This window comes from Haemaphysalis longicornis, unplaced genomic scaffold (assembly GCF_048455015.1).
Source record: "Haemaphysalis longicornis isolate Haplotype H1 unplaced genomic scaffold, Haemaphysalis longicornis Haplotype H1 scaffold_7, whole genome shotgun sequence".
Classification (NCBI taxonomy): domain Eukaryota; kingdom Metazoa; phylum Arthropoda; class Arachnida; order Ixodida; family Ixodidae; genus Haemaphysalis; species Haemaphysalis longicornis.
In genome coordinates, this window is record NW_027526422.1 from 59,972,545 (window position 1) to 59,999,095 (window position 26,551).

Below are 26,551 nucleotides of genomic sequence, written 5' to 3' on the forward strand. Positions count from 1 at the left end.
GCGATATTTTATCGCGCATTTAACTGTGCGCGATGTTGCTAGGCGGGCGCGAGGTGCATCCGGGGCCGGTAGACCTGGCTTGATGCCCCGAGCACGCATGTATTTGCTTCGCTACCTTATTTAACTGAGCGCTCACTGGGGTATGATTTCAACGTGGCTAAATGAGCGTCAGATTCGGCCACGTTTGCCAACTTTCAATAAGCTTCGCTGTTGTGCGCTGTTGAGGATGGTGAAAATTATAAACCCTAACTCATATTCATGCTACCACCGCGTCCCTTTGTGGGGATACTTTTACGCGAGAGTTGTCAGAGCGCCTTGCGATGCAAGAACACAACACATTATGGTAAGAGCTCTTTATTTTCCGGTATCACACTACGGGTTTCCGAGTGATGTGGGCCCCGAGAAAAAAAAAAATGGATTGCAGCCATCAAGAGGGATGAGGGGTTACTATTTCGTGTCTCCAAGGCAACTAAAGTGTGCTCCTTTCATTTCCTCGCGACAGACTTCTACAAAAAGGTGGCAAGTGGCCATCGCCTGCTCCTGTAATCAGCCGTGCCGTCCATTTTCTCATTCCGTACGACCAAGCCTCCTAGAAGAATGAAATGCCGCATCAGTGAACTATTTGTGCCTCCACGTCGAAGAAACAAGTTCATACAGTCTGACGGCCAGCCTCCCATCTGCTTTGAATGCCGCGAAACAGGCACACCTGATAAGAACCAGCTACCACTACACGAGGTTGTTTTAGAAGACGACGAGAATCTATCTCAGCCGCGCACTTCTGCCAGCCACTGCGAGTGAAAAAAACAATTGCTGCGCTTGAGGCTCAGCTCGCCCCATCCAAAGACAGGGAGGGAAAGCTTTGGGTGGACCACGGGGGTGGACGTACAGGCACTGGCACTGGCAACGCACGCCTTCAAGCTAAGCCAGGCACGTGCTGAACTCGCTAGTGCCCAGTCAGAGCTAGCATGCAGATGTAAGAGAGAAGCTCAAAGCAAAGCGCCTGGAGCTCAACATGCTTCAAGTTGAGCTAGTCACTGCACAGCAGTGCTTGCAAAAGTTGGAGGAGGAGTGTGGGGCATTCGGAATTTAAAAATCCCAGCAAACAAATGACGACATCCAATTTTACGCTGGACTGCCTGACTACGAGACTTTTTCATTTCATTTCATTTTTATTTCCTTAAGGACCCCACTGGGGGGGTATTACATAAGGGGTGGATACACAGGAAAAGAAAACATTTGAACAGATTAATTTTCGTAAAAGATCCCCAGGTGGTCAAAATTAATCCGGAGCCCTCCACTACGGCGCGCCTCATCGCCTGCGTTGCGTCGGCGCGTTAAAACCCTACAATCAATCAATCAGATTAATTTTCGCAGCACAGGTGATTTGTAACATTTGCAATGAAGGATGATGGGCAGGTGGTTGAAACAATGGAGCAGGGAAGGTCGTTCCAATCCTTGACGGCGCGGGGGAAAAAAGGAGCGGAAAAAGTGACAGTTCTGTTGCGATAATGGGACACTTGAAGTGGATGGCTTGTGCGGTGTGAAATGTATGTCGGGGGGAGGATGTAAGGAGCTGCATTGAGGGAAGAATTAAAAAAAATTATGAAAGAGGGAAAGGGTGGCGATACGACGGCGAACAGAGAGGGGTGATAAACCGGATTGTGCTTTCAAGGATGAAACGCTGATGTCGTACGAGTACGAATGAATGAATCGAACGGCGCGATTTTGGACAGATTCGAGGTCGTTAATGAGGTATGTTTGGGGCGGGTTCCATATGGGGGAGGCATATTCGAGTTTTGATCTGATGAGGGACTGATATGCCAGCAACTTCACATGTTTTGGTGCATGACGTAGGTGACGCTTCAAGAAGCCCAGAGTTTTATTTGCCGATGAAATGACGTTAGTAATATGCGCATTCCAAGTAAGATCGCAATGCAATGTGACACCAAGATACTTGAACGATAGTTGTGACTGTACAGGGACGTTGGCGATATGATATGAAAAAATGAAAGGATTTTTACGGCGGGAAAACGTAACAAGTTTGCATTTGTTAGGGTTAAGAGACAAAAGCCAATTATCGCACCATTCTTGAATGTGGTTAAGATCTTTCTGGAGAAGAGTTTGGTTGTGAGTGTTAGTTACTGTCCGATAGATTACACAGTCATCTGCAAACATGCGGATTTTGCAGGATACGCTGAAAGGCAAGTCGTTAATATATATTAGAAACAGGAGGGGGCCAAGAACTGAACCTTGAGGTACACCTGATGTTACTTTGAGATACGCGGAATATTTATTATTGACATGCACGAACTGAGAACGGTTAGTTAGAAATGCTTTGATCCAATTTAGTACACTTGGGTCTAAGTTTAACTGGGATAGTTTTAGCATTAGTCCTTGGTGGGGTACTGTGTCGAATGCCTTTGCGTAATCAAGAAAGATTGCGTCAGTTTGTAAGTTGTCAAGGTTAGCATGCAGATCGTGTAGAAATATTGCTAGTTGTGTTTCGCAGGAGAATCCTTTCCTAAAACCATGCTGGCTGGGGTGAAAAAAGTTGTTAGAATCTAGAAAGTTCACAATCTGAGAGTAGATGACATGTTCTATGATTTTGCACGGGACGCTTGTTAAAGAAATGGGATGGTAGTTCAATGGACAGTTCTTATCACCTGATTTGTAGATGGGAACGATCTTGCCCATGTTCCAGTCATCTGGAAGAATGCATGTGGAGAGCGACTGCGCATACATCAAGCACAGAAATGGGGCGATGGTTTCATAGATGTTTTTTAACACTTCTGAATTAATATAGTCGACGCCACCTGATGAGGACAGTTTCATGTTTTGAATAACACATGAAATACCATCTGCGCAAAAAACAATTGAACACACACAGGATGTCAACAGCACCGGGGCAGGAGGGGAAGGTACGCTAGATTCGTTAGTAAATACAGATGAAAACGCGGTGTTAAAAACATCAGCGCATTGATTATCTGAAAGCACGTGACCGGAGTCATTAGTAAAGTGGATGGTGCTGGTAGACCGAGGGTTCACGATTTGCCAGAATTTTCGTGTGTTATCGGTTAGCATGTCTGGTAAATCATTGTTCAAAAACGTATATTTCGCGTTACTAATAGCGGTGGTATATTCTGTTTCGCCTGTGTGGTATTTCGCCCAAGCGTCAGGCGTTTCTTTTGCTTTTTCTTTGCGAAAAAGGCGCTTTTTTTCTATTCGCTAGTCTATTTAGTTTGTTTGTAAACCACGGTTTCTGCGGCGTGCTACGGAATATTGTGGGGATAAATTTGCCAGTTAGCTCATTCATCTTTCTTTTAAAAATCCCCCAGTTATCGTTCACAGATCGGGAATGAAAGCCATGTTCGAAGACTGGAAAGAAGTTTTCGAGCTCGTTGTTTATAACCTCATAATTACCTTTATCGTATAAGGTAATTGTTTTCTTGAGTTTGTCGCACCGCTCAAGAGGGCAGGAAAAATCTGCATGTATTACTTTGTGGTCACTAATTTCGGGTAGGTATGAAATTGACGATAAGGAAACCGGACGATCGGTTAGTATTAAATCTAGGATGTTAGCACAGCCACCTGCTATGCGCGTGGGCTCTGACACTACTTGAGATAAGTTAAAATTCAAACAAACGTCTATAAAATCTCTCGTAGACTTGCTTGAGTTCCTGGACCCTGGCGACAACGGCAAAACTATAATACGCCACCACAACACCAGCACCACACAAAATGAAGATTATAGGGGCCGACCACAGAAAGTCAACATACAGAACCAGTTGTTCATGGTTCTCTTAAAGCTCCGTATTGGCATCTTTCACCAACATCTTGGACATTTGTTTGCTGTTTCCACGAGAACAGTGTCTAGGATATTTTCTCTTTGGGTGGCTTTTATCTACTGAGAGAGCAGACCTTACGGCTGTCGCGGAAAGCAATTGACGAGGCAATATGCCTTGGGCTTTTGTGGAGAAGTACGCATCTACGCGCGTGTTGCTTGATGAAAGAGAAATAAGGTTTGCAGTGCCATCGTCATTTGTGACGCAGTCTGGCCTATACTCTCATTATAAATCAACACACATTCAAGGGACTGGCTGGAGTGGCTCGTCATGGGTACTTTACGTTTGTTTCAGAGCTCATTACAGGATGCACATCAGACAGGAAATGCGTGATACGAAGTGGCTTTCTGGAGCGACAGTTCGAGGAGGGAGACTCCATTATAGCGGACAAGGGCTTCCGGATTTATGACCTTGTGGAGGAGGTAGGTGTGAAGCTGAACAGTCCACCCTTCCTTCGACGCGAGCAATTCACAGCCGAGGAGACCCAAGAAACCCAGGATGTTGCTGCACTTAGGATACATGTGGAATGGCGGATACAGCGTATCAAGTGCTACCACATATTTGATCACCCAGTTCCTATTTCATTGGCCCCGTTGGCTAAATTTTTGCTTAAGCATGTCATCGTGCTCTAAGCCAATAACCATTTGGCCCAGTCATTCTCATCGTCCATCCTGTTTTTGTGTTCATCCCGATGCATCAACGGCCCTATCTGGCAACGTCTTAAAAGTGATAAACTTTGCTTTCATTGTTTTCAGAGCCCAGTTTGCTGTAGCGGTAACCACATGAAGCAATTTTTGCGAGGGACGCGATAGGGATCTGCAATTGCTGCTCGTCCAAATTGCTCACCGATGCAGCCACGAGGGATAGCATCAGTGATGAAGAAATGCGATCCCAATATTGCCACCCTGCGCCCAACAGGATTATCAAAGTACACTCAGCTGCAGTGTTTTTTGTGTGCATTTATCACAAAAACTGAAAATAAATGCATTTCATTAAGCACAGGGTCGCACTTTTCAAGGATGCACTGTGCCACCACTCGCCCCTTCCTCTTGTTCTCTCCCTAAGCAGGAAGCTGCACCCTTTAGCGCTCTCCTATTGGCTAGTCGCTCAGGCAACTTCCTGACGATTAGCAGGTTTTCTGGCGAGCCAAAAATGAGCGAAGCGATGAGCGATTTCCTCCGCAGGAAAAAGTAGTTTGTCGCTTGTCGCATCGTTCCCATTTCACTTGCAAAATTGCTCTATGTGGTTAGTGTTTGTCTCACTGATGGCATGTCGTGTTAAAAATGCACTGCAGGAAAGTCAACCTTTCCTGACGATGATAATTGTGGGTGAACAAAAAAGTGCTTCCCATGAGTCAGCATGGAATCTGAATCCCTTACGGCATGAAGCCGACGTCTAACTGCGCCATCCCAACATGGTCGAAGACGTTTGGTTTTCAAGAGGGGCGCATGAACGTGCACATATAGAAAAATCATGCACCATTCCATTCAATGATGATAATTGAATGCAAAGCTTTCATGTAAAATCAAATAACAAAGATTCGAAGACGAAGCCACAGTGACAAAAACTCTAAACTGCAGGCAAGTCACAGCCCTGTCTGTGAGTCCAAGTACAAATTCAGATGACAACCAAGCAATTCCCGACTAGAAAGCTTCATGTTCAACCATCATCATTAAATTGAGAGAGCGCGATTGTTTTTTCTCGCAGTAAAAGCACTACTAGCATATGTCACTCGCACGTACCCATTATGTCTGAGAGCACTTCAGCACCACTGCACATGATCAAATCATGACGCAAATAATTTGGCTTCAACTAGGCTGAAATAAATGCCCTAAACTTAACAAGTCACACTGTCACAGGAATTGAGCATTGTTTTATTGCCCTCAGTTAGGTAAGTGTTGTGATGTTAAGCAGGTCCCACTACCTATCCTGAACTGAAATCAACTGACCAATTGACTGCCACCATGTCTTCAGGACCATGCACAAGGCCACTCATGACCTGCGAGTGCAATGTGGGCAGTCCACTTCAGATCTGGGCTTTTCGTTACAACATACGGCGGCACTGAGTCAAAGCAAGATGCTCAAAGAGCCCTGATCAAGTTAATAAGTGGGCGTAGAAGCTCAGCAGGTGTCGTCCAAACACTGCAAAAATTCTTAACACTTTCACAAAGAAAATTCAATGTTGACTCTAAATATAAGCTATGCCACAGATGGTGCCACAATACCAGCATAACAATTACCATGCAGTGCGGTATTGCACATTTTAGTCCAGCAAAGAAAGGGAACTTTAGAGGATGAGATTGAGAGCACTCGTTACACCATTGCTGAAGGGGGAGCAAGAGCCTTTATTCACCTCGTGCATTCAGCATTACACTTACATTGTAAAATGTCACCACCATTCAAACCAAAACTAAGCCAGCAAGGCATGTACAGGCATATTGTTCAAGGTGCAGGATGGTCCCAAACACTCTATATGTGACAAGTAGGATTGCTGTAGCTCGCGACATCAACTAGAAATTTGACACCAGGCTTCCAGTCTCATGTAATTGGGCTTCTTTTACACCTGTTGTCATTACTACCTGTTGTAGGGTAGTGGTCACTACCCTGTTGATTATGTGGCCTGCATAAGAAGTCATCGTATTCTTTAGCAATGCAGATTCATTCAACAGGTAAAATGTAAACCACTTTATATATTGTGTCATCTGCATGGACAGTGATGATGAACAGCTTTGTATGGTATGAAAACTATGAAAGGAAGGAAGGAATGCGTGTGGGAGATCTCAGAAACACCTCCCATCCCCAAATGGCAAGCCTCTTGAGCCCAGGTGGTGCCTCGGGCACAAGAAATTTTTTAAAGTTACCATCGAGGCAGAATATACATCATGTTTTACGCTGCTCTAGTGTGATGGGTCCCCTAAAAACCACCAACAGTCATCACATTAACATTTATTCCTCCTCCTCTAGTGTGCTGAGCTGATCTGTACTCATTATGTAACTGTGGAGGGTATAGAAGATTCTCGTATATTGAGTGAAGGATGCATGGTTATGGCACCATTTACATGTCCATTATAGGTGTCAGGTCAGGGTATCTGTGAACCCAGGCTATGCGATAGGGAAAAGTACCAGCCTGCAACTGTCTCCAGGTAGTGGATTGGCACCTGTTCGGTGTGCAATGGGGCATACCCAACAATCTTGTAAGTCAAGTGGCAAGTCAGCTTTCTAGGGTGAAGAGTGTATAAGATATGAGTGGCTTAACTAGGAGACATTGACCCATCTTGGTCTAGGCCAAACATGCAGGGGTGAGACAGTTGAATCAGATTTGGGAGCAGTTTTTGGAGCAGCAATATATGAATTTTGGAGCAGAAGAACCTTGATTTGGAGCAGAACGACATTTATTATATCACCTTAGGAGCCAGAAAAATTAAATATTTGGCAACTCACGGGTGAAAAGTGCACTTTTTAATTGATTTTGAACGTACATAACACTGAAACAGCCTTTCAATAAAGTTTTTTCTACCACAGTATCACAAGGTACGAACTGCACTACCTTTTTACTAGCCATTTTTGGCTCTATGCATAGATAGCGTGGAGTTCCACTGATAATATCGAATTGAAAAACTAAGCGATCGTAAGGCATTTTTATTATCATGTGAATGCCAAAATTGTTACTTTTGTAATCCTATGCAGACTCGTTTTTATGCACAAGTGTAGAGCCACAACCAAAGCGTGGTCACAGTCGTTGCACCCCACCAGCCCTCCCATTTCAATCCCCAAGGTGCATGTTCACTACGATCGTAATCTGAGTAACGTTGGTATGTTTATCCACCTCCCTTCTTTTGGCAACAAATTTCACTTCAGATAAAAGAACCATTATTACTAGCGTGTAATAATAGCCCGTCCCACTATCGAAGACTGCTTGAACATTTCGCAGCGATGTAGCCTGTGCCGCCACTTCTGCAGCGTCGATCGTCCCATTCCCGTCGCTCGCAAGTCTGCTGGGAAAGGCATCAATAACTCAGAGTTTTATAACACCGCAATGAGTCCGAAATTTCACTTCAAGCATGTACCGGCCTCACACTCAAGGCCGAAACACGGCGAGTTCGCGGGCGCCATGTTGTTTTTGATGAGCTCCTGTCTTTTGAGTCGCGCCCCTTCCAGCAACCGGTCAAACGACTAAATGTAAACCCAGCCACCCCCATAACTAAAACCAAGGTAGATATTGGCGAAGAGTGCTCTGCCTGAACCACAATGAACTGCTTCGCCCGGCGGCCACGTTTTCATATCTTCTTCACACCAAGGTGGCGGTGCCAAGTAATGTAGTTCCGGAGATACGGCGCTCCAAAAATTGCCGTTTTTTCATCAACTTGCACAAGTGGTTTGACGGCTACGTACACCTAAGCATTTTTTCTACAGGACTTTGCAATGGTTTTCAATGGGAAAATTTTAAAAACGCACAGAATATAACATGTGCAACCAGACATTGTGACTTTCGAAAAAATCTACCACGGGGACAATTTTAAGCAGGTTTTTCATGGAATGATCAATCAATTAAACTTTTACAAACAGCATCACCTTGGGGGTGCTGGAAAATTATGCCGTCAGTAAGCATTTTTCTGCACTGGAACTGACGGGAGCGAGAGCCAGACTGTTTTGGAGCAGTTTGGCGCAATTTTTGCGATTTTCAAGCTTTTGGAGCAGCCTGGCACAGGAAAACAAATTTGTATCAAATCTGCGCAATATGCGCAGCTGCCTCACCCCTGAACATGGCATATGGGCATAGGTCTTGTAGAACTACATTGTTAAGCTGAGCACAAATGATAGGCTCCCAAAGTTTCCCTAGGCACGATGCAAGATAAATCAGGCGAATATGTTTAATACTAAGCTCCTTTCTGGGCTTTGGTATGGCAGGTCTGGCCATTTGGTTAGAATAAATTTCTCAGACCAGCACTGATTCATGTATTAGGTGGCGGTTTTGTTAAAGGGGTTGTCCACATTGAAGAGAATATTCTTTGTTACACGGCCAATGCGCAATGTAAATTCTGCACAGAGCAAAATTAGCCTCACTTTGACCAAAGTAATAGGACAGTCAAATGCATTGTTTGGGAGGCCTTGGGAGAGGGAGAGGGGAAAGTCTTCTCATACAGATGATGGAGTTCATGCAGAAATTACATGGCAAGGCCACCAAACTCGCAAATTAGAGCATGAAGGTTCTGCTGAACACTGGGGATTTCGGAGGGTTCATGTAGAATGTGGAGCATATGGCATGTATGGGCAATGCTCATTTTATGATCTGTGCTGCATGTGGGATCAAGATTCTTGGTGGTGTCCAAACCACGACCACCTATATTTTGTACGACCTGCTCAGTCCGCTGTCTACTACAGCAGTGCGCGTCCCAAGAAATGTCCCACGGGCTCACTCTGGTGTCGGGCGCCCCGCCAGGTGGCTCTCAGCTTGATCCTCAGCTTCGCTTGCTTACGCAGGGCCCGTCATGGTTTAAATACAGTTGCCGAGGTAAATATATATGTAAGTGGCATGCAATTTCTGAAAGCATACAGTGAAATCGCGTTAATTTGTATATCTAGGGAGTAAAAAATATACGAATTAGCCAAATGTTGAATTATCGGATGAACAACAAAAACAGCCTATTTACAATTCTTTTATCATACTTATCGTACCTTTACTTTGCGAAGAGGTTGGTGATGCGAGTTTGTCTACTGGCACATAGCTGGGCAGAAAGAAGTTTTCAGATGATCGGCAGCCCGTTATTGCAAGCATCCGCAGCTTTTTTTCGCAGTATGACCCGCCGGGAGTAGGGCATTGCACAGTCCTTTTCATGAGACACCTTCTTAATCTGCCACACCAAGGGCATCATTGACAATCTCATCATTCCTGAACATGGCTGGAGACACCACCACCATTACCTATGGCAACTTAATCAGAAAGCTGAACTTCAGAGGAGAACAGATCAATGATTGTCTTGTCCTCTTTTGGCGCTGTAGACTCGGGGCTTTCACGTTTTGGGCAGAACAAATCCGCCATTCTTGAAATGGTGCCACAGCTTTCGGCATATCACCCACACGTATGCCAGAATATTGCAACAATATTTATCACCGTCGGCCATTGACTGGCCGTGATGTACACTCACTGCCTCGCCACCACAAGAGGGGTGGGGTGAGTGGAGAGCAGAGCATTCAGGTTTTGAGGTGTTCATCCGAATTAAGCAGCCCATGCGTAAATTCACGCTGAAACAACAATGGACCACAGCCATAGGGCAATGTTTATTTTTCATGTAAGGGAGTAGGAACTCCCAATTATCAAAATTTCTAATATAACGAGGGCCAAATTATGAGGTTGTTTTACTGTACAAACTACCTGTCTATTAACGGGGACTCAACCTGTTAATATTCCCATGGGACCTACTAATACATGACCCACAAGCTCAAAAACCATCATGCCCCAGTACGGAAAGTTTTACAAAGCAGTACACCATTGTCAACAACCGAAGCGAGATGGCACACTGCGGTAAACTGCATTGGGCCTAACAGTACACATGGTCACATGAGGACAGGCGAAAATAGTAGTAATCAAACACTAGGGATAACACAACCATGCACGACCTATGTGAATCAATGCAACCTTCCCGGGACTTGAGGATCAAATGCAGCGCCGTGGCTTGCAGTGGCACTCCAGTGAACTAAAGTGAACCAGACAGGCAAAAACAAATTGTGCACGCGGGAAAGTGGCAGCATGAGCAGGTCGTACAAAATATACCCGGTCGTCGTCCAGACCAGGGGGTCATTAGTAAAACTTCATCTTGTGGGGCAGCCTCTAATACCAACTATGCCACAGAGGGGAGTTCTCGAAGGCCAGCAAATCAAAGGCCAGCAAATGGAAATAGAGGTACACATGCTGCTTAGTTAATGTTTCTGCTAGTGTGGAGATTATTGGTTCAATTTTACCAAGTCCAGTGCATGTGAGGCTATTATTTTCTTCAAAGGAGGGAGTTTTAGGGATTATTTGTAGTAGCATAGCAGTCACCCTGGGATTCTGCCACTGCCCAAGTGCCTCAAGTGCAAAACTGAACGAGTGCCAAAAGTGGGGACTTGACAGGAGTTGTGGAGGGTGCGCTTTGATGCGCTTGTGTCGGGTGCCTGGACTACCTCCTGCTTAAGCTGCATGGTATCCAGGCATGCCAGTCTGGGTGTATAAATACCATTGTCAGTGAGGATATCTGGGGTAGAAAGTGTTGGTCAGGTGAAAGGATGACACAACTAGCCCAGCTCACCTTGCTAAAAGTAGATGAAGAGGAGTTGTCCTGGAGGTCTTGGACGACCAGCAAACTGACAGAGGAAGATAGAAGGTACTACTGTTTTGAAGTTTCTAGACTGAAGTGTGGGTCGGTAGCATGGAAAACTCCAGCCCTGCAGACCAGAAAACAACGGGGAGGAGCCACTAGTAAACGAATCAAGACCAGCGGTGAGAGGCGTCACTGGAGCAGCGGCAATTAGTGGTGGATTGAGCATTTGTGTCACAAACTGAGGCTGCACTTGCGTCGGCATATGGGATCACCAGAAAGATGGCCTTTGCCACACAAAGCACAACCCTGTTTGCAGGTATTACCTGGTGGAGGGCTCAGGACACAGCACTGCCAGCAAGATTTGAGGGTGGTGTCGGGTCGTAAGCAAGCATCATCATGATGTCCAACTTCCCAAGCGGCAGTGGCCGATGGCCAATGGTTGGAAATTCAATGGGCTTCCGTTGGCTTCCAAGCTGTCAGCCACCCGTCACTACACTAGCTGAAAGAATTGGGCATCAAGTAAGCTCTGACTGGAAGTAGCATCACACAAAAAGCACATTGGAGGCCAAGCAATAAAAGTGGGTAATGGCCATGCGCATGCCGAACATGTCCAAACATGGTGGTTCTCAATGGTCAACAGTGCAGCAAAAATTACCAAAACCACTGCAGTACCATGTGATGAAACAAGGCCTATTTAAACTAGAATGCAATGCACTTGAAATAGTGTGCTAGATTTTAATGCAAGTTATTTACTACTCGCCCATAGAGGTACAAACTGCAAGTCAGCCTACCGTCCCGCCATCCATCTTGTTACATATGAAGATTACTAGCATTTGCAGTTCAAACACGTTTCTCTACACTGATGAGTCCCATGCTGTTCGTCACTTGGTACATGTTTACAGTGAAGCCACTGACCAAAGAACTGAGGTGCACGGTACATTGCTTGCCGGCCCAATGGGCCCGCCTCAGTGGGCCGGGTGGTGGCTCGCTGCTGTTTGGAATGCCAGATGTGAACAAACATTTTGTTTCCAGAAGTCGTCGCACGATGAGGGATTTCAGACCGAGAACAATCAGCTCCGCCATCGCAAAGCGACGGCGGGCTCATTGCTTTGCGACATCGCACGTTACAACTCGCCAGCAGGAATGTGCCTTTAGTTCACTGCACCACGACAAAACTAGATACTGTGCAGAAACAACCTGTATACTACACTGAGACCCAACCTTTGTGTCACATCAATGTTTTCTACTTGATTTGAAGGATTCCTGGTTGGTTGATTGAAAATTTCTTGAACAACAGTTGCGCATTACGGTTCCATAAAGCCCGCACCATAGCTGACCTCCTGCAACAGCACTGTTTCTGCTGCGACTGCGATTTCGCCCTGCAAGAATAGTGCTCGCCGTGTTTGTGTTTTATGTTTCACGTTAAAACCTTTGTCAGTATAGATTTCTTCTTAGCTAATAAACCTTCAATAACTCCCCTTTTTCTTTTAAATGAGCTTATATTTTCTACAAGCATTGCTGGTTGCACATGAATATGCAGTTTGCAACTCCAGGAAATTAATTGTCGCCAAAGCAAATGGCTCAATGTGTTCATGCTTCGCGTCGCCGTCATGTGACAAGGGGGTCTACCAACTCGGAAGTCAGCATCACTGTCGTGTCAGCCTAGCCAACGTGCCTCAACGAGAAGCATAGTATAAATTTAAAAAGATACAGACGAGCTTGATAGCGTTAAAGGAGCCATGAAGAGAAAATACAAGTTGGGTTTATTAGGAAGACTGCTTAGTCCCGATAACAATGATACCAATATCATCGCAATCTTCGAACAAATAATGGAGATATTAACGAAAACGTGTGAAGCCGTGGCGACCCCCTAGCCAATTTCCTGCAACTTTTCTATGACGTCACGGAACCTTGTTTGTGCAATTGGCGCCCCCCTAACTGACCTGTCGCGACGACACATGACTGGACGTCTGTAATGGGGTCTCTAGTTACATTTTACCGCATCACTTGAATGCTAACGTGCAGTTAACGGACTGAAAATTATGTTTTATTGTTGGCCCGTATGACGTCAATCTCGCTCATAACACGTCACTGTGGCGCAAAATTTGAAAGTTATTAAATACTTCTTGCTTTTTTTTCGTTAAAAAAACATCTTTTGGGGCTGCAATGGAGCTGAGTGAGATACTGTATCCTAGTTCTTTCAAATTAAACGAAGTTGTATTTTCTCTTCATGGCTCCTTTAAGCGTGCTGCAGGAAGCGCTAATTAACCACAGGCGCTGCCGTGACCCGTCAACGCTTCTTTTCAGCGGAAGTGAGAAAAAGTCATCCAAGTGCAAGATTTCTGCTCTGTGATGCACGCGGGAGAATCGATAATGTACATGTGGGAAGATGGTGGAGCCCAAAAACACGCATAAATAGGTGGGAACGCGGCAACAAACTTTGCAACGAAAGTGTGAGCTTTCCGCTGCACGTAAAAATGTTATATTTCGCACAGATGGCATTGACCACCCAACCTAACAACTGCGCTAGTTCATTTAGTGTGCTCAGAATGCCTTTCACGGCCTCTTTAATAAGTGTTTACTGTATTGTAACATTTTTGGTTCATTATCATGTTCGCATTATGTTTAACAGAATCTTGAGGGGTTTTTCGAGCAGCTGTACTTTTATACAATTCATTTTGTATTTGTAGACAAATTCTTTTAACAAACAGATTTTATTCTTCAAATTTGTACATCATTTAACTATTTTGTTATAGCAGAAAAATGGCAGATTTTGAGTGCTTCCACAAAACTTTTTTTTTCTCATGAGATATTGGACACTAAGTGCTAAGTTGGTTACTAATGAATTCATTGTACTAGCAAACATTAACACAAAGACAAGGCTAAAGGAGAGAAAACACGCTAGAACTTCAACTCAGTTTATGCAGCAGAAAAACAGAAAACATTTATATTTACATGAAACGTAAAAAGGGTGAAGACAGTGAAAACAACCAAAACAGTATCGCACACGTCCCACTTGCTTATATCACAAAACCACACAACAGTGCCGGGATGGTGCAGTGGACTGTGCCGGTATGGGAGATTAGCCACCAAGAGACGGTGCGGTGCGATAGTGGTGGATGAGAAAGAGGAAGTTGCCAATAAAGGTGTTGGTTTGACGGACGCCATGTCTCCTGCGTTACACTAGCCGACAGGATTTACCGTGCACCCCGCATTACGACAACATCCCAGAAAGCCATCATCATCCCCAAGTATTCAAAAGCAAGCGACGATGTTTCCTTTGACAAGTGGCTTTGCATGAGGACGTTCTTGACTCTCGGGAAATCGACGATCTTCTCAATGTTAGACATCATGTCGGGTTACTGGCAAGTCAAGACGCACCCAGAAGACATCCCTAAAACAGCCTTTGTCACACGTACTGGTCACTACGAATGGTTTGTCATGCCTTTTGGCCTGCGGAATGCTCCAGCCACTTTCGAGCGGGCTGTCAAGTCCACCTTGGCAAAACATCGATTAACGCACATCATGAACTATTTTGATGATATTGTGGTGCATTCGGACACGTTTTCTGACCATCTGAACCATCTCGATGCCATCCTCAATGCTTTCAAAAGTGAAAGCGTTAGGCCGAAGCTGAAGACATGTCAGTTCTCCCAGACATCCATTGAGTACCTGGGACACAGGGTCAATGGATGTCTGGGACACAGGAAATGGCAGTCAGCCCAGAACAGAGCAACGTGGAGGCGATTCTGCGGTTTCCCAGGCCAGCACACCCAAAAGAGCTACAGCATTTTCTTGGCAGCGTCAACGTCTGCCATCGGTACATCGCCCAGTTCAGTGAAATTGCTCACCCATTGACACGCCTGCTCAGCAAAGATGCTATTTGGAAATGGGACCCTGACTGCGAGCTGGCCTTCCCAAAGCTTAAAAAATGTGGAACAAAAGAGCTGATCCTCGCGATTTATGATGCCTCCAGACCTTGTGTGCTCTACTGTGATGCGTCCAGCAAAGGTATCGGTGCCGTCTTGAAGCAAGGCGATGATGAAGGCCGGGAGCACCCAGTTCCATACCACTGATGCAAGCTGCTCAAGCATGAAGTCAATTAAGCCATCACAGAGCTTGAATGGTTGGCAATTATAGATGCTATCGACAAATGGCAGCGCTATCTACTTGGAAAACCTTTTACGGTGGTTATCGACAACGCTGCACTGCAGTGGCTTAAAAACATTAAAAATCCTTGAGGCCGTCTGTTTCGATGGTCCTCGAAGCTCTCCATGTACGATGTCAATATCAAGCACCAACAGGGCACTGACAACATCGAAGCTGATGCATTATCGCGAAACACAATTATTCAGCTTCTATCGGCTGAGCAACTGCAAGAGCATCCCGAAAAATCGCCTTGCAAGCACATCGTTGAGAATGGAATGGCCATAGTGATGTGCAGAGGGATTCGAAAAGTCTACGTTCCTGCTGCTCTGCGATCTTCTCTTCTTTAAAGGCTCATGACGCTTTTGGCCATGTCAGGGTCAAGAAGACATTGAGACTTCTGTCCCCACAATTTTATTGGCCTGAATCATCACCGATGTTTCAAAATACATTCATCACTGTGACACTTGCCAGCGCTGAAAAGATGAAGACCAAGCGTTTCGGTTCCTTTGAGTCACTACCACCAGCAGAACAACCATTTGATCTTCATGCCATAGACACCATCGGAGGTTTTGTGAACTACGGTTCTCCAAAACACTCATCCACTTGGTCGTGGATCATGCCACTCATTATGTGTGGGCTTTTGCGCACCGAAATGAGACCTGTGATGCGTACATTTCGTGCCTGAAGAGCATCTTCATTGCTGGAAAGCCTCGGAAGTTCTGCTCCGACCGCGGCACAGGATTCACCGCAGGCAAATTCAAGCAGTTCCTCAAGCACAACATTCACCATCTTTTCACAAGTTCACCACGGCCGCAGTGTAATGGCCTAAACAAGCACGCTAATCAGTCCATAGTTACTCGCTTCTGCCTCAAACTCAACAATGAACCGCGAAGGTCATGGACACGCCTCCTTCCTGACGTTGTCGATGAGTGCAAGACACCTCATGAGGTCACTGGCTACCCACCATGTTTTCTCATGTATGGCACACCATCATACCCCTGCCTCCTCTCCAACTCGCGCAAATGCAGTTCCCTGGCGTATCAAGAGAAGAATAAGCTATTCTACGACAAGAAATTTTTTCCGTCAGAGCTCCAGGTGGGAGACTGTTATATGAGACATTCTGGCATCCCAATTGCGGCAAACTCTGTGCGAGTATGGAAGGGCCGTATACTGTCCTACGCAAGATCTCCGCGGTAAACTATGAGATCGACCACAGCGTGGCTCCGCTCGGTCGTCAGACTGACATTGTCCATGTGGGGAGACTAAGACGATATTATCCGCTCCTACACCGATGACTCTTGGGGGAGGGGGAAGCGTGTGATGTCCCACAGAGGGATGGTGCAGTGGACTGTGCCGGTATGGGAGATTAGCCACCACGAGATGGTACAGTGCGATAGTGGTGGACGAGGAAGAGGAAGTTGCCAATAAAGGTGTTGGTTCGACGGACGCCATGTCTCCTGCGTTACACACACACACATATAGTCTACGCTCGTTACAGTGGATCTGGCAACAATGGACTTTCGGTTACAACAGACCACTTCAGTTGGTTTTTCTGGTCCCCATGCATGTTAAAAGGAGTCCACTCCACTTGTAACGGACCTGGCTAGAGCATACTTGGCTACAACCGACTAAATTTTAGGTGAAAGTTGTTGCGACTGAATGTTTATGGCGGACTTCCACGGGGCCGGCACCCGATATGCTTTTTCTTTGTTTAGTTTGGCAAGAAAACTTATGCCTGGCAACATTGCTGGCAGCCGGGTTGTTGGCGCAGCCAAGCTAAGCCAGTGCCAGTGGCTTTTTTTTTTTGTGCGACCAGTGGCGTGAGCCGTAGGGTAGCTGATTTCACTGTCGGATAAAATAAGCGCAATTAATGCTGTCGAACATGGGGAAAAACAGGCCGACATCACCAGAAGTGCAGGCCTGTCTAAGCAGACGGTCTGCTCTACCGTCAAGGGCAAGGCTGCTGCCGATAAACGCGATTCCGGTGAGATGGAAAACCGCGCTATCGAATACCCAAAGTGGTGCACCCAGAGGCGAGTCTGCCCTCGTCAGTTTTTTTATCTAATAAAAACTCGGGTTCAGAGGAGTTCGGTCTTTATTATTCCCACGCATGCATCATTCCCGTTCCGTTCGGTGAAAAAGGTAAGAAATGCCTCAAGTAGGGGGTTGGTTCCCATCTATTTTGTGCAATCTGCCGGTAACCGTGTGCAGTTCAACTGGTTGATTGATTGATATAGGGTATTACGCGCCGACGCAACGCAGGCGATGAGGCACGCCGTAGTGGAGGGCTCCGGATTAATTTTGACCACTTGGGGATCTTTAAATTGCGCCGAAATCTCGTACACACGGGCATTTTTGCTTTTCATCTCCATCAGAAAAGCGGCTGCCGCGGCCAGGAATTGAACCCGCGACCTCATGCTCAGCAGCGCAGTCCAACGGTCTAACTTTCGATTTCACTGCTGCCCATTATCAGATTATTTCGTAACAGCTGTTTCAATGACCACACTAAAATCATTAAAAATGTGGAAGCTGCCTTAGGGGAACGTCAGGCAGCGATCCGATTTGTTTCACGAAGGGTTTCGGGAAAACTTGCCTTGTCGTGAAGGGATTTAAAAGAGCCTAGCTAATTCTAATGGCCACGACTGATGTTTTATAGCCGGTTAATAATTGCGCCTAGTTATATTCTTGCTAGTTATATTCTTGCCATCAGAAAAGCGGCTGCCGCGGCCAGGAATTGAACCCGCGACCTCATGCTCAGCAGCGCAGTCCAATGGTCTAACTTTCGATTTCACTGCTGCCCGTTATCAGATTATTTCGTAACAGCTGTTTCAATGACCACACTAAAATCATTAAAAATGTGGAAGCTGCCTTAGGGGAACGTCAGGCAGCGATCCGATTTGTTTCACGAAGGGTTTCGGGAAAACTTGCCTTGTCGTGAAGGGATTTAAAAGAGCCTAGCTAATTCTAATGGCCACGACTGATGTTTTATAGCCCGTTAATAATTGCGCCTAGTTATATTCTTGCTTTATTTTCTCAGCTTATCATGCATCTTCACACGCTTGACCGCATGCGCTAGGCCTTTTCCGAGTGCCGGTGCTAAGCTTTGGAAACGGTGTTGACACGATTCTTTGCCCTCGCGCGAACACTGTGCAGAGGTGCTGCAGGCGTGTAGAAAGAACAAAGTGCATGTACTATGTATACGCAATATCGGTCAAAGTACCACTTTAGGGCTCATAACCCCCCCCCCAACCCCCGTCGATACTGCATACTTCAGCTATAGCGGACGTTTTTTTTTTTCAGATTAAAAGGGTCCGTTGTAACGGGCGTAGACTGTACACACATACACACATGCACGCATGCACACACACACATATCACGGCACATATCTGCTGCGTCTCAAGAAGTGATCCCGTGATCAGAGAACACATGGCAGTGTGCACTACAGTCAAACCCGGCTATAACGAACCCGGATAGAGTGAATTATGCTATATATCGAACAAAAATAATTCAGTTACGGAAATACATGGGAAACATATTCCTTATAGTGAAGTTCACATCCGATATATCGAACTCTGCGCACCTAGAATGGCCGCCAAATGCATGGCCTTGGAGCGGCGATTGAGATGTGGATTGGCCGTGACCACGGAGCAAGAGTTGCAATTTAGACATTGCGCCTCGCACGACGCGACATGACACCCGACACTTTCCGTAACTGTTTCCGGCGCGCAGGACTCTCGACGGAACCCGCGCAGTCAGCGAGTCCGGACCAAGACAGCAACATCGGTGAACTGTGGGAAGAGCTCCCCCACATTCCCGATGATGTTGCCAGTGAAAGCCGTCCGACGCACTTTCGGCAGTCAATGTGCTCCGCCAATGCTTCTTAGACTTTGGAGGATGCGGAATCAAACTTGTGCAAATAATGTTTCGTGTAGAGAATGCTATGCTAGTTGAAGCCGCCAAAACGAAAGTGAAAACAAAAATCACCGCTTTTTTCTTTGCAACGTAGGCAGTTCAGGCGGAAAGTAGCTTTATTACTTGCAATAAACGGATTTTTTTGGGTACGGTAATGGCTACTTAACTGTGTTCGTGTCTGCATGTGGGGATGGTTGAGTTCGGGAGGGGGAGGGGGGTTTCTGTGGATTGCGAACTAGTAACGATAAGTTCGTTATAGGCGGGTTTGGCTATATCGAACTAATCGCGGTGCATATTGCAATTCGCTATAAACGGGTTTGAATGTACTCTGCTGTTATCTCGCAGTGCATTGCTATCGCCGGCAAGCGTCATTGCAAATCATGTTTGAACCTTCTGCGCAAATGTCACGTGGTTCAGATTAGCCATGCAAGGGAAGCAGAGAGCATGCCGTTGCGAATTGGGTTTAAACCTCCCGCGCAAGTGTTACGTGGTTTGGATTAGCGGCGAACGAAATAGCATTTGGGGAGACGGAGGGCGGCGACACCTGAAACCAGAGTGAGGGGAAGGCAGTAAGAGAAATACACCATAGCCGCGCGTGCTGCCCCCCTCCTCACCCTTTGCTAGATGCTCCTGTTTTCCTTCGGCCGTCGTTGCTACGTTCCGTCACTCGGTTACGAGGACGCCTACACTGTGTCGCCTAGGCAACAGCTGTCAGAAAGCTGGCCATGCCTGCCAAGAGCAAAACAGCGGAGAGATCAAGATGATTTGCTGTGACCATTGCCTGCAGTCGTTTCACTACAAAGAATTGCACGATCACGTTGAAAGGACCAGTAGTTTCTCTGCTCTTTCTGTGCAGGACTTGTGCTGCAGTGAAGCAAGCGGACGCAAAGAAATGGTTTTGCGGGCCCTGCTGTGACATTTAGTCCAGTCATTATAAAACTTGTAATTTCGGATGTCGCCAGACGTTGGCAACTGCAACTTTGTAATGGATCAGTGTGTCTTATCATATTCACTGCTTTTGTACACTGCACTCATAATCAGAACCTACAATTCTCTTTAAAGGAGCCGTGAAGAGAAAACACAAGTTTGGTTCATTTGAAAGATTGCCTCGTTAGAACCATACTGACACCACTTTTAACACAAACTTCACTCAAATAAGCTACATAATTAGGAAAAAAGGGAATGACCATGCGACCCACCAGCTCATTTCCCGCAACAGAACCTATGATGTCACACGAGAATGCTCTGCGATTGGCGGAGGCCGGCAAAAGCAAACGCAATAGGCAGGGCTTACCAGTTTGCATATTGAGCTATATGCCCGTTAAACATACTGCACATTTCTTCTATGACACTAAGAACGGTAGAGTAAACGGCTGAAGTTCAGAACAAACACGCAAACGTGTACGCCAATGCATACGAAACTACCGCCAGCTGAGCTCGACATCTCGCCGTCGCGCAGACGAATTTTCGGGTTCGAGGCTCTTCGGGGCCAACGAACTGTTCCAGCACGCACAGCCGCGACCTTGCTTGGTATCTTAATCCCTTGACAGGAGGTGGGCCGTCATATCGCCAACCAGCAAAGGTAAAAATAGAAACGAGGGGAGTAAGGAACAGCAAGCAGCGACGAGATAGTGCCAGTCGCCGCAGAAGTTTCAGAATGGTGTTGGCTTGCTGCTGTCGTTACGAGCTAGTTTCCAGTTTACAACCACTGAAAGCTTCAGTTTGTTCGAGTACTTCACAATGAAATTTCGTTGCTGTGTCCTGAAATGCCCATGTAGTACAGGCAAATCGTCGAGGGAGTGCGACATCCCCGTCGGGCAAGAGATCTCCTTTCATGTGCTGCCCAACGACAAACCTCGGCGAAGCAAGTCGCTACGTTTTGTGAACTTTTCAAATGGAGGAGAAAGGGAGCTAAAGAAAGTACGAGTGTGCTCGCTTCATTTCCGACGAGGTGACTACGGCAGAGACCCTTACGTTAGCTTACTCCTGGGACATGCCGCTGCTCGTCGCCGACTTCGTCAAATCGCCGTCAAAGCACTCTGAGCTTGGAAAAAAAAATACCATACACACCACCCACTGACGCTCGTATCTTTCTGGTCGGAGCAGAGAGCTCGCGCGAATGGCTTTCCATACACGACACCAGCCAACTGGCATAAGCGATACTGCTACTGAAATTGAACTATTATTAACCGTAATAAAAATACGGCACATATGTACCAATCCGTATTCGTCCGTCGCGACGGGGCTGACGAGGCAGCAGTGCCGACGGCTGGGCGTTCGTCTGTTGTGGCTATCGCGGAATGGTCGCTTTCCGGTCCATCCGCGTATCCCACAACTCCTGCCGCTCGTGTACTTAGAAGCATCGAGCGTTCAAGTGGTGTGAGGTTGTTAAATACAAGCCCGAACTCCTCGGCGAGAGTTTTGTTCTCCGGATCAGGCGATTCCATGACTAGGGCTGCGGGTGCACTAGGTTTTACTAGTATTTTTAAAATGGCCGCTGTCTCAGTTTCAGCGCGCGTTCCGGTTCCTGTCTGACTCCCGTGTGTGGGTGCTATATGGAGTCGACATACTAAGTATCTGTTTCATGGACCGGCTCGTATGACGCCATTGTTCACATCACGAAATGTGCAATTTAGCAGGAGATTTAAAATTTTGGCTTAAATTGCCTTATTTCTCAGTGAATAAAGCATCATTTGCTTCAGGGAAAGCGCTTGGGGTACTATGAAACACCTAATCTTTCGAATAAAACAAACTTTTGTTTTCTCTTTATGGCTCCTTTAAAGGAGCACTGACACCAATTTTCGGCGTTAATATTATTGCACAGTTCGCTTCCTTCACTCAACAGAATACCCTGGCTGAAATATGAGCGGCCTCCGACGCGAAGAACATAGTTTAATTGGATCTCGTTTATTGCGCCGACGGAGCAGCGCGCGCAGCGGCACTCAGCAAATGGACATCAGCGTTACATCATCCAGTGAAAGCGAAAAAGTGACGCGGCAGCACTCGCCAAAAACTCGTGACGTCACTTTATGCGTGCAGCCCCACGAGCGGCCGCAACACCCTCTCAAGCGGGCGCCGGTGACGTCCGCACAAAGCGGTGAGGTCAGTCGGGGATTCTGTCATATGCGTCGTTCGGGATGAAAGCACGGGAATTTGAAATAAACGATTTTCAGGCTGTTCAAGTAATTAACTATCGCGTGCTGAAGTATTTGAAGCGCTGTTTCAGGTTCGCCAGGCCATTAAGCATCGATAAAAGCAATAAAAGTGTAGCAAAAAATTTTTAGTCAGTGCTTCTTTAAAGAATGCAATTAAGACAACCCATTCTCGATGTGATGCAAACTAGAAAAGATTCTTGGTCAACTTTGCAACAAAGCCATTAACTGTATATGAATTAAAAACAAACCTTTCATCTCATCCTCCAGCTGTTTTCATTTTTCAATCTTCAACATGTATGTCTACTAACCAGCCCCTTGTTCACTCTACCCACCAAATTATTTTGCATGCTAAACGTTGTCACGAAAGAGCCCTATAAGGGAACATCAAATGGTGTCCATTCTATGCTGTTGCTTCCTGCCAATATGGTGCTGTGATGGATTTTTTGGGTGGTCTTCTGCGACAATCACTTCAGTTAGAAGAAAACGTTTAAGCCCCTGGAAGTGGGTAGCAAGTGAGAATTCAAAGGTATACACCAGGGGTGTAATTATGGCAAGTTGGTACTGCCTTCATGTACTTCAAAACAAACTTACAACAGAGACAAAGAACAAGAACGACCGCTTTGTCACGTCGTTCTCATTCTCTCTTAGTCGTGAGTTTCTACTCTGAAGTGCACGTAATCCTGGGTATTAGGTGGGTGAAAGTAAAGTCTAGCAAAAAGTCGCTGTACCCGCTGCCCTTTTTGTGTGGGCACTGCATTCTCCTTACCCTTGCAAGAAGAGATCTCTTCAGTGGGCTCTAATTAATTTGAAGCTGTTTGACCAGAATTTCTGGTTAATTAGAAGTGATGCGTTAACCCCATCAATTTTGCACACATTCCAATAGAAGACACTGCTTGATAAATCAAAGTAACAAACGCTTCCTTCGATGAATTCGAAGTTTATTCTTCATCGAAAGCATTGGGGTGACCGTGATGTATAAAAAATACAAGAATTTTAGGTGCAACAGCAGTGCGTGTTCTGTACTGATGTCGGCATTATCGCAGCTGAGACGAACGCTAGCTTTATAGTAAACGGCAGAAAACTTTGTTGAGGCTCGCACCAGCTGACTCATCTCTTTCTTTGTCCTCAACCCTCTGTTATGGACAGTTGGTGTGGTGGTAATCTCTGCGTACTGCCGGACACTCCTGGCTTTGATTGTAGCTAGAGCTCTAAATGATCATGACAACGCATGGCCTGTGTACACTCGACTTGACATTTTCAGCGGTACCGCAAAAAAATTGCACCGAGGTACAGCATGTAGCCTAATAGCTTTCACATTTCGTCACTAGTAAGCACTTCGTACTCGATGCTTTTAATCAAAATAAGCTTTACATGTCCCAGAAACAAATGCACACCAGCGCTCATCTGAAGCAGCAGGAGGCGCAGCTTCTTTGCATGAAAGAAAAACATGTAGAGTTCCCCTCAATAATGAGGCTGTTTTGATGAAAGCCTTGTCGCTTGCTCCATTAATGACAATCGACGACCATGGTCTACTTTTAAAGTGCCGTGCTGTCAGCTGTATTTGTGCATTCATTTAAGTGGAAGTTCACTTAATTCGAAGTGCTTGCCATGCTGACGCACATTGGTCATATCGGACAGGGCAATCACAAAGCTGTAAAGCACCCGCCTGATCATTTTGATCATCTGATGAGTGTGATCATGAACGCCTCAGAATAAATGAACGGCATCGCTTCTTTATCGATCATTTCCGATAACAGTAGGTCACACTCTCAAACGCTTTGAAAGAACTATCGCATGCGCAGTTTAGACAGTGCAGCCGGACGGTGCAGCATGCATCTGAGGCTGTGTGCTCCGTTGTTCGTATTTCTTTTAATCCCCCCTGACATAGCACAATTCTCAAATAACACTGGGGCTTTTAGATTTACAGTCGCGAACACACTGTGGAGAGTCCGCGGGTAATCCGAGGATTCCCCGAAGCCAGAGGGGGTACATGAGACAATCGAGTGCCGGACTGCTTCTCAAGGAGTCCGTGGCGAGTCCGATTCTGTAAATCGAAGAGCCCCAGTGACTCACTGGAGAGTCACTGGGCTGGGCAGTAGCAATTTGGCCGGTTGGGTGAAAACCAAGACACACTGCTCACACCGCGATTTGTGAAGCGGGCGTGACACTGTGTTACCGAGGTAGGGGAAGATTTGGCTTCTTATATGTAGAAAAACTGCGCGCACAGACAGGACTAGGACAAAGGGGGCCCGACGGGCGCAGATTCATTGCGCTCGTCCTGACCCCTTTGCCCTAGTCCTGTCTCTTACACGCGGTTCTTTTTACTCATAAGATGTAGCCCCAACTAGCCCAACAACATGCTGTACGAAGATTTGGCGACGCCAGTGCCTTTTCTATACCTTGGTTATGGAGGAGTCACTGCGCTTATGACGCCCTAGCCGACTCCTCAAGCACCCCCAAACTTGCACCCTGTCATCATGCGACCAATTTCTTGACGACCAATTTCCATAGAAATACGTCGACATACATTAGCTGCGGCGTTGGCCACACATGACATGACACACAAATGCTCTCTTCTGTCGGCGATACGGCCTCGTTGTACTATTATGAGCAATATGAAAGGGAACACAGGAACACGTAGAAAACACCCTCAGACTCAGCTACGAGTGATACGCAGCGGCCGCCGCCTGAAAAAAAAGTGGATAGGGGGACGCTGTTCTGACAACTGTTCGCAATGTTTTCGCCGTGCGTCTCATCGGCAGTCGGACGATACCATACTATCGGCGAAAGGACGTGGAATGCTGCTTTGTAGAAATGCCAGCGTGGTGGGAGTGGCGACAGTTGGTGGAAAAGCGCCCTCCTTTCCCCCTTTGTTTTTCAAAGCGCCATTCACGTATCGCCGGAGTCTGTTTGCCACGCGTTCCTGTGTTCCCTTTCATATTTATTGCTCATAATAGTACAAGCTTGGTTCCAACCGACAAATGCAAATCATAAGACAAACGCAGTTTCAAACCATGCGCACCGCAACACAGACTCACCGTGCAAGCTTGATTCCATTCTTTAACCGCAAATCGTCAAAGGGGAGGGCGACATTTTTCACAACGTACTGCACGGCCACCCATGGGCCACCACGCCCGATGACGATTCGGGCGCTCGAGCCCGATTCCTGAAGTTTTGGCGGCCCTGCTGGACGTGCGAAACCACAGATAGACCATAATTACAAAGCAGAACAGACATATTCTACGCTTAACTATACTGACCATACATGGTAAACACCGAAACAGCAGAATGCCCTGCTGCAAAGCAAAGCGGCAAAGCTCTTCAAAATAAACTACATTGCGATGTTGATGATGGTCGGTTGTAAAAATATGTTGACGCATAATTTTGCACACGGTAAAAAGAAGCATTTAAAATTTTGAGGTAATAAAGTTAATGCGACTCTCATGGCTGTTTTTTTAGTTCACTCTATATAGCTGTTTTATTTTTTGCGTTAGTTTTTGTGGTTTTAAGAACGTTGGTTCAGTTGACGCGTGATTAGGTGCGGTGGCGCTAACAGTTGCGTGCGCGAAAACAGAACTTTTTCCTCTTTCTACTGTAAAACGTAATGCAGTTCTCTTTTTTTTTTTTCAGTAAATTTATCAGATATTTTGTACACATAAAACTTGAATGAAATTTGTTGATTTCACTTCAAGCAATGTGCGAAACAGCCGCAAGTTTTCGCGGGCTCTCGTTTGCTTGTTTTTAGCTGAAATCCAGCGCGCGCATCGCTCCTTGCCTTGCTCCCTCCCTGTTCTGTGCTTGCTCGCCTCCTGCTTCTCTACGCCGCATCGACGTTAGGTGGGTTCGAACCAGCAGCACATATTTCTTGTTCCTTGGATAAGACACGTCTACGGTTCCAAATGTCTATGCAGTATGCCTTATTTAGCTGCAGAATGCGATGTTTGTCGTTGCGAACGAACGACGTGTGCTAACGTTATGACTTCGTTGATAACTCGGTGTACTTAACATCCTCCAGTCCCTTGTTTCCGGCGCCGTCCCTAGCTGATAGGTTTTGTGCCCTCCTAGTGATGTTGCTTGCCGGAGTGTTATAATTTTACAAACTTTTCCGAAATTTCGACGGACGCGCTTGTTTGAGTCATCTAATGGTATCATTGTGCGCGTTGTCGAATAAAACAAGGGCGGCCCGACGTTAGAT

The 26,551-nt window shown here is 46.2% G+C and overlaps 1 protein-coding gene and 1 long non-coding RNA gene across 16 annotated transcripts in view; one reads left to right on the forward strand and one right to left on the reverse strand.

Annotated features, from left to right (window-relative positions):
* LOC144145764 (uncharacterized) overlaps positions 1-26,551 on the reverse strand; it is a 26,911-nt gene continuing 360 nt past the window's right edge. The window contains exons 1-5 of one of the 15 annotated variants that reach the window (XM_077677487.1): positions 25,617-25,725; positions 25,395-25,542; positions 11,129-11,264; positions 2,664-2,705; positions 5-589 (exon numbers count right to left, since the gene is read on the reverse strand). In XM_077677487.1, coding sequence (XP_077533613.1) covers positions 11,207-11,264; positions 25,395-25,542; positions 25,617-25,623 — 213 coding nt within the window. In that variant the 5' untranslated portion in view covers positions 25,624-25,725 and the 3' untranslated portion in view covers positions 5-589; positions 2,664-2,705; positions 11,129-11,206. The other 14 variants (XM_077677490.1, XM_077677485.1, XM_077677488.1 and 11 more) reach the window with 14 other exon arrangements.
* The window catches only part of LOC144145766 (uncharacterized), a 12,938-nt gene continuing 12,301 nt past the window's right edge, over positions 25,915-26,551 (forward strand). Inside the window, exon 1 of the long non-coding RNA XR_013317586.1 lies at positions 25,915-26,193. This is a non-coding gene — a long non-coding RNA (uncharacterized LOC144145766). The remainder of the gene's footprint in view (positions 26,194-26,551) is intronic.